The sequence below is a fragment of the Serinus canaria genome, chromosome 15 (genome assembly GCF_022539315.1).
Source record: "Serinus canaria isolate serCan28SL12 chromosome 15, serCan2020, whole genome shotgun sequence".
Classification (NCBI taxonomy): Eukaryota; Metazoa; Chordata; class Aves; order Passeriformes; family Fringillidae; genus Serinus; species Serinus canaria.
Genome location: NC_066329.1, coordinates 11,186,808 through 11,199,503, shown reverse-complemented (window position 1 = coordinate 11,199,503; position 12,696 = coordinate 11,186,808). Strand labels below are relative to the sequence as shown.

Below are 12,696 nucleotides of genomic sequence, written 5' to 3'. Positions count from 1 at the left end.
GGGAGACACGAGACCAAAAAGGGCTGATTAAGACTATAAGTATAAACAGACTTTTTGAGGTATAATATTTACATGTGGAACATAACAAGTGCTGAATTAAGAGAGGATATAAACTTTTGGCCACTGCTGTGACAGTCAGAAAGGACTGTGTCACTGAAATCTGGCTGCAAACAGGAGCCAGAGACAGCTTTGGTTCAAGGAATCATTTCCCTGTCAGGCAGAGCAGCCTGACATGAGCTGGTCACCCCACACACCTCTGCCAACCCTCTGCAGCAGAACTTTGCCTTCTGCAAAAGAGTTTGTGTGGATCACCAAGTTATCACACCCACCTTCATGTCCTCCAGGAGAGCCTGAGGGTCTTCAATGCCTTCTGGAACACACTTCTTGTTCTCTGGGAGGGATTCAAGCTTTTCCACCAGGGCTTTTAAACCCTTCAGTTCAAATTCTGTGAGGTGAGTCCATTTGGTTGAAACTTCTGTAGCTGGAGACCCCGTGGGTGTTTTGGGAAAGTCCGTCGGGGTCGTTGACTTGATGCTGTCATCTGACTCATTAGACAAAGTTCTTTTCAGGTACCTCATTACTGTGGCTTTTTGTTTCCTCCCTGCAGCCTCCTTCCCTTCTGAGTGTGTGCTGTTGGGTGAGGAGGAGCCATCCACCAAGGATTTGGAGTTCTTATCCAAGCTGTCATCCTTCTCCTCCTGGAGATGGGCATCGCAAGATTCTTCATCCATGTCTAACCACGAATCTGATGAGTAGCTGTCTGTGCTGCGTTTTCTTTTTGCATCTGAAAGTTAGAAAAAGAATGCTGAATTATTAGCCTCACAGCTGAAGCACTTCTGTACCACTGGGGCCAGGTGCTGCCTATTTCAAAGGGCACTGGAGAATGGTTTAGTGAGTATGTGACAGGAATGGGCTTTATTCAGCTGATTTTGAATTTTTTTTTTCTTTGAGGGGGGCGCTTGTTTGTCTGTTTTAATGCTGGTTTTCATTAACATCTACTCAGTTCAAATGACTGGGAAACATTTAGGGAAAAATTATGCTTTCTTCAAAGCTTCAGTCCTCCATGCCTTCAATTAGGAGGAGGCAGAGCTCTTAAGTCACACACAATTAATTTTCCCACAAATCCGAAAAAGACCAGATTCGGCAGCTTTACAGCTTTAAGAGGAGAGTTAGCACAGAAGGAGGAGGGGGAAATGATGGGAGAAAGCACGTTAAAATGCTGTACATCATCATTCTTCCAGGAACCCTGCACAGCACAAAATCAACTCCTCACTACTTTTCCTCTCTGCAAGCAACAAACTGTTGATAAAACAAGAACCCCCGGTTGTTAGAGCATGAATACTCATTGCTCTTCTGAGACAGAGGATTTCAACTGGGCTTATTTTACGACAACAAGACAAAACACACTGAGAAACACAGGGATGTCACAGCTACATGCTACTGGTTTTCTTAATGCCATTCCCGATACATTTTAGGTACTTCTCAGGAAAATTTAAAGGCAAGTTTCTGAGTCTAAAGAACTATTAATCCTAATTTCCTCCTAAGAGCCCCAATTGTTACCCAACTCCGTGCAATCAAGCAGTGAAAGCAATGTAGGAAACCAGTGGCCATGGTTCCCTCAAGCACACATCTTTTCTTATTTATTAGACACAATTTCCCTTACTAAGTGAACAACATTGAATGCAGGCTAGCAACAGCAGGAATTTCTGTGGAAAATACAGTTAACACTGGCAACACCCAGTTAAATCAATGTGAATTTTATTACTGGCTGAAATGGGTATGTGATCAAGCTGCAAACAAAACACACTGCGAAGGAAACAGAAGTCACACAGAAAAAGTGAGAGAACAATTAATGAAAAGTTCCTTTCACAGCTTCCACGCTTTGCAGTGCAGTAGCTTTGGATTAGGACAATGTGAACCATGCTTAAGGAAGGATTAAATGGACATTAATGAGAAAGCTCAGCATCTGGCTGTTTAACAGTGAGGTTCAAATGCTGGAGCCCAGTTCCAAGCTGGAGAATTTCTCCTGGTCACAGAGACACTCCTCGTCTATGCTCAGTCTGCACCATCTCGTCACAAACACACTGGTCAGAGGTGCCACAGGCAGTGGCAGTGTCTGAGGGCAGCCTGCTCAGCCTGCCTGGCTGCTCAGCTCTGCAGTTCCCAGTAAAAGCCCTGCAGGGCCAGCTCAGCTCTGTGTGTCACTGCTCCAGAGATAGGAGTTGGTCACCTCACACTTCCCAGGGCAAGTGTGCTGCTGCTACAGGGTCTGCACAAACCCAGCATCTCTGTCCACTCTACTCCTTCAGACAGGCTTTTTTTTCCTAAAAACCAAAATGGCCATAAAATGACTCCTGAAAGGCAAGTTTAGGCTGAAATGCCTGTGAAAAGATGGCAGCCACAGAAAACACCAGCTATCAGCAAGGCAGGGTGCAGCTAAGTTCAGCTCCATCCACAGGGCAGGGTAACTTCCCCCTGCAAACCTCCAAAAAAGCCTCACAGATTATTTTGTGTGCTGAGGTGGTGGCATCAGCACTCCAAAGCAGCTCCTCCTCTCTGCTCTATGCTAACACACCCCCATACTTCTCTTAGAAAAATAAACAGGATTAGAAAATATCTTAACTAGAACATTTAAAACCCACTCAGTTATCCAACTTTTATTTCACACAGTTTTTCCTTTGTCCACAGTAGCAAGCACACGTACCCACCTCAAAGGCTTCATAATCAGCTTATGTCATTCTCCCATTTTACAACTGAGGAAACAGATGCTTGGGAGAAAGCACGATTTGCTCATTGTCACACATGAAATCTAGGGAAAAACCAGGAGTCAGAATCCAGGCTGCTGGATCCAGGGCTGGAGCCCCCTCCTCTGAGCCACACAGCCTTGGTGAGCTGTTTTACAACTGACTCAAGCACAAAGCCCAGCCTCAATGGGAGAGAATGCCAGAGTTCTGGCATCAAACAGGACAGGGTGGAAGCAGATCCACATCCCTACACTGCCAGGACGGTGTCATTAACAGAAAGTGGTGTAAATCTGCACAGAGAAAATTGTGTTTCTGTTCTCCTATGCTCTAGCTGTGCTGAACAGGAACTGATGGCTGTAACTGTGGCAAAGCACAAGTGTAAATAAGGCCTAAAGAAAACAAGGGAGATCACGTTATGGAGGTGAGAATAATTTACTCCAAGTAACGCTCTGGTGTGAGGAGAAAAGCTTCCAAGAGAGATCTCCACTTTTTGTCTCTTGCCCTAATCTATGGAAACAAAAGGCAGGAGAGGAGTGCAGCACCAGAGCATACTGGGGGCCTGTTCCCAGGAGGAGGCAGCACACGGAGGGGGTTCTGTTCTGCCAGCTGTCACCATGTCCCTGCCATCAGCTGGCAGCACCAGGCAGCCACACCTGGGCAGGGACAGACAAAACCAACTCCCATCTCAACCACCACCACAGCAGTGCCCTGTTCTCTGTGTGCCTGGCAGGCCCTTCATGCCCTGCCTAACTTTCCCCTGGGCACAGGGCTTGCTGCTAACCTGGAGTGTACCAGGCTGTTGAGGAGCACCAGGGGATTACAGTGCTGCTGTTCCACCGGATTGAGAGCAGGCTGCTCTCCAAACACAACAACTGTCTGCTACTGCTGCTAAGCTAAAAAAAAAAAGCACCAAGGGAATCAATAATGGAAGGATAACTTCAAGGTGAGGGAGATTCAATTTTGTGTTTTCAAGTGTTTTGTTTTAATGTAACATGCCATGATTTTTATTTATTCATTTCAATGAAAACATTGTCTGACAGAGTTACTGTGCTGTGAGCTGAGGCCCTACATAAGCATAATCTGCATTTACTTTGTTGAGAAATGCATTTTAAGCACTGTATTACCAGGGCTCCACTGACTTGGAGGTTTCTGGCTTATTAAGTCTCTCTGTGGGAAACAGCACCTGCTCAGCTCAACTGTTTCTTCTCCTGAGTCAATGCCCCAGAGAGTCCCAGGTCTGAACCCCAGTTTCAGAGGGGTTGTCCAGTCTGGGCTCCCACACAACTTAGTGCAAAAAGACCTTCACACCCCTCCTCTCAAAGCAAATAAAACCAGCTCATACAGACCAGTCTGTGATCTAGCTCAGTGAAGAGGTGGAGCTGCACAGACTTGACCACAAGACAGAGCATTAGAAATCTTCTCTATAGCAGTTCACTTCCCTGTGGCTCTGGGAAGACCACTTAACTTTCCTCACAGTCATCCACTTGTACAAGAATAATTACACACAGTTTCTTTCCTTGCTGAAAAGCAACTTGCTGTATTACAGAACTTAAAAGAAAGGGATGGGGGTCAGGCATAATCATGAAACCTTTCTGAACTATTTAGAACAGTCTACCTTGCCATTTCCAGCTCCAAACCCTGCCACTGTGACTTGGGAGCAGCAGTTGCTATCAGTCTGCTAAAGACAGCAATGACATTTTCATTAGCAGAAAAGCCCTGAGCATACTGGAAATGTATCCCATTGCTGCACTGCATGGAGCACCCCATACAGGATCCACACAATATACTCAGGTACCTGTCTGTCATAAGCAAATCTATTCTATCCCCTGAGGAAGAGGGGGGAAAAAAGAGACATGGCTCCTTCACTGTGCCAGAGGGCATATTTTCTATATCCATCAGGCTTAACATAGAGTTAGAGCCATCCTGTTAAAATTTTAGCAATGGGAATCTTCAAAGCTGCAGGCTACAGAGAAAGCACGTCTCTGATAGCCCAGGAGCTTCTCCCAATTACTCTTTGTCAGCTCACTCTCAACATCCATGTCTCACTGAAGGTCAGCTGTGGTTGAAAACATTCAGTACAGACTCATTCATGATAAGAGTAAAAATAATGAAGACATATCCACCCTGAAAAACAGCAGACATTCAAATCTAGTAGGAAACCCAAATAGGCTCCTTTCTGATTTCAGCTGGCAGGACAAATGTCCCAGTTGAGAGAGACAAGCAAAAGGAAAGAGAAAAAGAGATTGTGTGCTTTTACAGCAGCCTGTGATTGCTGTCATGTCGTCATCCCCTGAGTCTTTGCCCTCCTGGGAGAGATCTGAGAAAGATCAGCCTCACACACTGCCTTGAGGACACAGCCTGGAAATTCATCCTGGCCTGAGCAATGGGGGAGGAAGGCACAGCCATCATCTTCCACCTCATTTAGAGCTGCACTCAGGTTTTTATTTAGGGAGTGGGAAGACTCCAGGTTTCAGCCATGCCTCCACAGAGGTGGGGCTTTTTCCTGTCTGAAGTTTTGTGAGTGGAGACATTCAGAAAACAGAAATACAAAGAACAATACAAATTGCTACAGCACCATACAAGTATCAGGACAGAGGTATCACAACACAATTACACAAATACACTTTCATGAACAGACAATGTCTTGAAAGGCACTCTGAATTTAACAACCTTCATGTCAAAGCAAATAAATACTGTGCTATAAAAACACAGTATATGTTATAAAATGTTATAAAAACACAGTATGAAAAGTCTAAAAAATCCAACTGCTGATTAACTCCGTTTTCTGTGTTCTCCAACAATGTTCATTATCAAGACAGTAATTTTTTTTTCTTTACACAGAACAGAATCCCCACCAATTTTATGAGAACTCCTCCCCGGTGAATCCCAGAGACTGTGGGCAGTGTCCTGCACTATCTCTTGTCAATGTCCTCCTCTACTGATAATCACTTTCTCAACTTCAAAGATCCACTACAATCATTGTACCAGAAGCTATGTAAGGAAAGAAAGCAGCACAACTGGAGGGTGAAAAATAGACAGTTCTAGCACCCAAAAGGAAAGGCAGAAAACAGACATTTAAAACAAATTTAGAACAAATTTCCAGTCAAGGAAATTGTTTTTTAAAAGTAGGAGAAACATTGAGATTATTCAAGAGAAATTTCTGAAAATGAATACAAGGATATGAAGATTTTTTTCTTAAACCAAGAAGGACAGAAGACAATTAAATCTACTGAGGGGTTTGAGGAGAAGTTAAGTACTTTGCTTCATTGCTCTTTAAGGAGAATAATGGGAAATTCTTTGTCAAGAGATACTCCCTCATGGGAAATCAAGAAATTGCTTGCAGATAGAGAAGTCCCTAAGGAAGAGACAATTTAAGGACTTTTTCAGCTCTGAAGAAAAGCTTAAAAACAAAGAGGTAGGGTTTGGAACACTGCTGTCTTCAGGATATCCCATCCCTCAGCAAGTGAACGATATCAAGACATAGACTCCACAGACCAAACCAGTTTTAACTCAAAGATTACAGTTCATGGAGATCCAAGTCAAGAGGCTGCACAAAGACCAGTTAAAAGAAGCAAAGCAAGTATTTGAAACAGTATTACTCACACAGAACAAAGCAATACAACTTTGTAAAGGTAAATAATGTATCTTTACTCCTTTGAATTTGGCAAATGCCAAAGTGAAAGATCCAGCAGTACAGCAGACCTGGTCTACTGAACCACAACCCCCACTAAAATAATTATTTTAAGGTTAAGTTTCTGCCAAGAAATAAAAACAAAACCCCAAGTTTCTGACAAAACAAAAGCATGAATCTCTCTCTGCCAGCAAGTGAAGCCACCACAGGTCACAAGACCTTGAGGAAGTCACCACCAAACCCTTTTCCAACTAGCCAGGCTCCTCTTCCTGAAGCCTTTGGAGCTGGCACTCTTTGGTCTTTCAAAACAATCCTGCTCCCTCTAGACAGTGGGCATCTCTAGCTCCCATTGAGCTTTAATATGACTGGAATATCTCCCAGCAAACTGGACTGAGGCACATTTTGTAGGGATCACCAAACTATTATCAGTAATTATGGAGCTGGGCTGGAATTTACACTGGTGATTTAGCTGGAAAAGGTCCCATCTCAATATCCTGAACCATCCACTCTCCACAGCTAATTTGTTCTGAAATTACAAGTGGCTGATCTGGCACCTCTGCCCTGCCTGCAGGACCAGCCTCTTTCTGTGCCAGTGGTTTAGACAACAGGAGATTGCTCCTTATTTTGCAAAGAATGCAGTTACCAGTCTTGTCAGTGCTTTCTGAAAAGCTGATCCCAAGGGCTAATTCATCCTTTCCTCCTCTAGGATAATCTTATGAGAAAATTCCTCTGGACACAGAATTTCTGCTTAACTAACCTTTCTGACCAGGGTCTCAGAGCTAAAATGTGAAGCACCCAAATGCCCAGTGACCCCAGGAATTCCCCCTGGCCTATCTACACAGATTATTAGCTCTCTTAAATTATTCTTGGTCAGTAAAACTCACTGGAGAGTGACACCTGCCTGTAACTTCTTCAATCCCTTCTACTAAGCACTGTGTTCATAGGTGAACATTTCCCTTCTCTGTCCAGAACCTGGGGCAGTGCCAGCCATGCCAGGTTCCAAGTGGCACCTCAGGGAGCAGGAGGCACAGAAATGCTTTAGTCCTCCTCCACACTTAACATGCATCAGTTAAAATTTAGCTGGTGCTTGTGCTATTTTCAGCTATTCTGTGCTTAAAAGCAGAGGGAACATGGAGCACCACCACCTTCCATCAAAAGGAGGAAAAAGAGAGCAGTTCAGCACAGCAACAACTGGATTGGCACACACTGATGCAAAGCTCACAGCAGTGCCAAGGTAATGCCTCAGGCACATCTGTCTGTCTCTCCTCTAGTCCATTTTCAGCTCTTGTTGTAAAGGTTTCTTTGACCTCCCTGAACCTGGGCTACAGATCATGGAGATTTGTGTAGGTGTTTTCTTGGGTTTGCTTTTCTGCAGAACTAGAACCCAGTCACCAGAGAGTTACAGGAGAATTTAAGGAAAAGAAAAGAGAAGGAAGGCAGGTTTAGTGACCACAACATGTTCTGTACAGGAGCTGCTCTACAAAAGGACAAAATATCCACCCACCAGAGCACATCTGCAATACACACATTTCTGGCTACTGAGGTGCTGTGCTGAACATGGCAGTAAATCCTCAACTGGCAGATCATCCCAACACAAACATTACTGAAACCAACGAACAAACACATCCCAAAATTATTTTCTGGGATCCACTTGCTAAGGGAATGTTCAATATGTACAATTCAAAGTAGTCTGGTACTTCATGGAAATGCTTAAGAGTCAAAAATCTTCCCCACCCCAAAATAAAGGAACAGTTCATTAGAATTTCTCCAGTTCAGTTTAACATCTGCTTTGCAGAAACCAAAGCAGCAGCTAGCCTGAGGTGCCAGCAGCAGTTGTGAATGTGCACTCAAAGGATTCACTCACCAATTAACATTGATTCTCTCTGGTACTCTTTGCTGAGGTGGCAGCGCTGGGTCACACAGGACACGTATCTCTCCAGAACATACCAGCACATCTCATAGTAGAAAGGATAGCGGAATTTGGCGTGCACCTGGAAACAAATCAACACTGTCAGTCCGTGGGGAAGGCAGAGAAGTTTGCAGCACAAGGGCCAGTCATCATTCCCATCGTGTTATCAAGAGCACAAACAGTGTGAGGAGGGGGAGGGGAGAGGGTGGGAGCAGGGAGCGGAATGCCTCCAGCATACGGAATGAGGAGCCAGCCTGCCTGCCACGACAGCATCATTTCTTGGTTCACTAATTTGTATCCTCTTGGGGTGGTGGGAGAGGAGAGGGTTTGTGTTCTTGTGAAATCATGAAACTGATGGATGGCCCCTACAGAATTATTTACCTGCTGTATAAACATAGGGTGGTCACATACAGATGTTAGTCACTAAAACTTAAATTAAAGGAGTGGGTTTTCATCTCCTGAACACTATCACAGGATTTTTATCAAAATGGCACCATAACCTAAAATGAGTCAAGCAGGAAATTCATCTTTTTCATTTGTGGTTGTCTCAACAATTTGATTAAAGAAATGAACACACAAATTCTTGATAACTACACATTAAAGTAAAAATCCCTCATGTGGTTTACCTTTTGGTAGCAAGTTAGCTTTTGCCACAAACAGAGTAAGAATAGAAGAGCAGGATTTTGACAAAAGATCCTGTCAAGCTGTGTACTTTTTCTTACATCTCAGACCTGTTGTTCTCACACAAAAAGCTGAATTCTCCAACACTAGTTATTTGTAAGAGTATTTCAGATACAAAAGAAAACAAAGAGGGTTTCCTTCCTTTCCAACATAGTTTTCTATCTCTAGAAGGCCACTGTACCATAGAAGGATCTGGCAAGCTCCTAAAATGCAGGAAGATAATGTGTATTTGTTGTGATTTGTTAAAAATGGACGCCATGCATCTTGCATGCACTTGTACTTACACTGTACACCTCTTTCTCCTGGTGGCACAGAAATGTGTGTTTTGCAGGCTCACATGCACTGCACTGGGTTTACAGGAGCTGTTTTAAAACATTCTCTGCATATTCACTGCTCCCTAAGCCCAGAGGTGGGCACCCACCTTTAGTGAAAAGCTGAACTGCACCAGAAAGGAGCATTACCTCAGAAAAAAACCCCAAACATCACCCACCACAGATCAGCCAAAAGCCCAAAGTCTGAACAGAACCACTAACCCAGCACTGCAAACTCAGCCTCAGCTCTGCAAAGCAGGCACTGTCACACCTGCATGGTGACCAAAGCATCCACTGGAACAGATCAGTGACTTATGGAATGCCCTGATTTGAAATCTGTCCCCAAGGTGGACAGCCAAAGAACTTGCCTCTGTTCCCAGGGCACAGGAAATGCAAACACTCTTAGCAGCAAATCAAAATGTAACAAAATAAAACAAAATATACTGTACTGTCACACTAGATGTATCACAGTGTAGGATTAAATACTCCATGGCAATTCTCAGAAGTTAAAATCCCTTAAATTCAACACAAATACAGCTGGCAAATCTGAACTGCTTGTTGCTACAGGTCATGCATCCAGCACTGCTACACCTTCCCAAATGCTTCCCTGTGTGGTTTGTTACAAAGCACACATATGAAAAAGGAAGGGAAAAAAGAAAAGGAAAAAAAAAATCAACCAGCCAAACAACAACCCCCTAAATGTGAGAACATTTAACCCCAGGGCCTTTTTGCATTGAAGAAAATTTTTCCTTTATTTTAGTTATTTGTCATAGAGAAGAGATCAAGTCACTTATGACTATTAGGGAACACAGGGGAAATTATCCATGCTAAAATATATGCTAATAAAGGAACTCAAATTTTTCCAAGAGAGCACTGCAGGAAACAAAATTTGCAAAGAATTGACTTACAAACAGGAAGCCGCCTTCCACCCCTCAGCCTTCAAAAGGTTTTCAGCCACATGCCTGGGAATATTAAAGACATCATTGCTCAACATTTGTTGACAGATTCTGAGCTTCACCAAATTTAGTTGTTACCAATGTTAATTCAATGTGAAAGACAAGGCAGTAATGCATGCAGTGCTCCCATTATGTATATCAATCTTTAATATTCAATTTGAGTTCCTAATTGCCTCGCTATCAATGTTCCAACCCACAGCAAATCCCTCCATGCCTCTGTAATCCACTGTTTGCCTGAGAAGGCTTTGCTTTTACAAACCTTCAGAAGGAAGAGCTCTCTACACCATCTGTAGACAGAGATACTGTGCAGAGATCTACAGGGCCTTCTGCCAGTAAAGAGACTCCAAGAGTGCTTTAAAAACTTTTAAAGTTTGCCTTATGGATAAGTATAGAGGAATATGCTCTTTGTGATATCCCTGAACATTTATTAATTATAACGGATGTGAACTGCATTATGTGCATGTCCATACTCTTTCCATTGTACACTCATAGGCAAATGAACTCTTAAGGGCAGGGGAGGAGGAATAAGAGAAAGAAGGAAAAAAATTTAAAATGTTCTGTGATGAGTTCGAAGTGTAATATCTGAGACAGACACTGCCAGAGGACTGAATTCTCCACCAGCAGGGAAATACACTGGATCATCTAATAGGCATTTCCAGCTCTAACTTCTGTGATTAATAATTTACAATCCACTGAAAAAAAATTTAATTATTCCTGTACAGCAAGAAAAAATCCTCTCTGGAATATGATCCATTTCTTCAGTTCAAAGTGAAATTATTTTAGAGATTTATATACCCCTCCAAAAACAAAACAAAAACCCTAAGCAAGTAAGACACACATTTTCCTGAAAAAAGTCATAATCTCTTCCACAATGCCCATTAAAATCATTACAAACTCCACTTGTGTTTAATCAGTCTAATCACAATATTGAAAAGCAATTTATGACTATTTACAAAACAATTAAACTAGCCACTTAATATGTTATCTTACATTCCAGAAAACCAAGTGAATAGCAAACACCATCATCTGTGAGTGACCACCTTACGTGTATATTCAGAGTGCCCCTGTTCCCACCATGCTCCAGTATTTTCAAGCAGTTAAATTTAGATTAATTGGGGTTAGGTTTGACACATTCTTCCTTTCAATACTAGAGAGCTGTATCACCCCTGTGCCAAATGATGAATCCCTGCATGGCATCCTGCTCTGCAGTTCCTCAAGCTGGGCTTGCAGAGAGCTAAACAGCTTGGCCTGTTTGACTGGCTGTTAATTGGCCTCCAGGAAAGCCAGGCTGCAAAATGAGTCTCTACGAACTGTAAGGCTGGAGAATATTTGTTTACCTCAATTGCACATTAGGAGCTGTTTCCAACAATAGACATGCTTTTTATTACTCCTTAAAACTATTTTTAAATGGCTACAACCCTCTTAAAAAGTCTCCCAGGGGTATGAGGAATTAAGCTAGAATAAGCATGACAAGTATATAAACTAGGCAATTTTATCAGGCTGTAAATCAGCATTACCATTTCAACCCTGTATTTATTCTTGTCTGAGCTAAGACAATAACAACTACACCTAGCATAAAAATGACTTTGAATATCAGCAATCAAAGATGATTAAACATTACATAGCAGGTTTAAACACAGTGAAACCTCCATAAAATTGCTCTGTGCAAAATGAAGAGGGGAAGCACACCTGTATTACACTTTGATTTGAGTGTAGCAAATTACTTTGTCAATCACATCATGTAATTTACTTCTGTGCCATACACAATGGAAAGATCAATACTGATGAGAAACTCATTTGCAGTATGCTCACACTGGCAAATTTGGGTGAACTACACTGTACTGAGTCTGCCAGACCAGCCAGTGCATGAATGGAATTATTTCAACATAGAAATGACAAAATTTGATTGACAAAGCAAATAATGTAGTACACACCAGAATCCTGTTTTGAAACCATTTCCCCTTCAAGATTCCTGCACAATATTTTTTGGGGAGGGGGGAGTGTTATTATTTCTAAATCACAGTATTGATTTTCCTGCCTTTTATCAGACTTCTGTATGCCTTAGCTGCACAGCTTCTATTTTGTTTCTCTACAGAAATTCTTGCTATTCTTCAACTGTTCACACAGTTCTGGTTTTATACATCTGCCCACAAGCACAAGTTTGTGAGCACAGGTACAGCCTGTGTGTAACACACTGCAGCACACAGCAACATCCAAGTGCTGAAATTGCTTCTGTGAAGTTGTGGATATTCTGGGCTGCTGGCTTTCACTGGTCTTTTTTAAAGCACTCCAATATTTTTGCAAGGAAAATTAAAAAGAACTACACAGACTTCAAAGAAAATTTAAACAAAAAATGACCAGAACAAAGGTCTGATTTGGGATTTCCAAATGTTGCAGTATCCCTTTCCCAATTAATGGTGACAGGACATTTTTCATGATGCAGGTACCCAATTCCCACAGCCTC

The 12,696-nt window shown here is 42.5% G+C and overlaps 1 protein-coding gene across 6 annotated transcripts in view; it reads right to left on the bottom strand.

Moving 5' to 3' along the window:
• The window catches only part of KDM2B (lysine demethylase 2B), a 103,364-nt gene that overhangs the window by 44,404 nt on the left and 46,264 nt on the right, over window positions 1–12,696 (bottom strand). For all 6 annotated transcript variants that reach the window (XM_018916747.3, XM_009092449.4, XM_030230865.2 and 3 more), the window contains 2 exons: window positions 8,240–8,366; window positions 330–784 (listed from right to left, as the gene is read on the bottom strand). In XM_018916747.3, coding sequence (XP_018772292.1) covers window positions 330–784; window positions 8,240–8,366 — 582 coding nt within the window. The remainder of the gene's footprint in view (window positions 1–329; window positions 785–8,239; window positions 8,367–12,696) is intronic.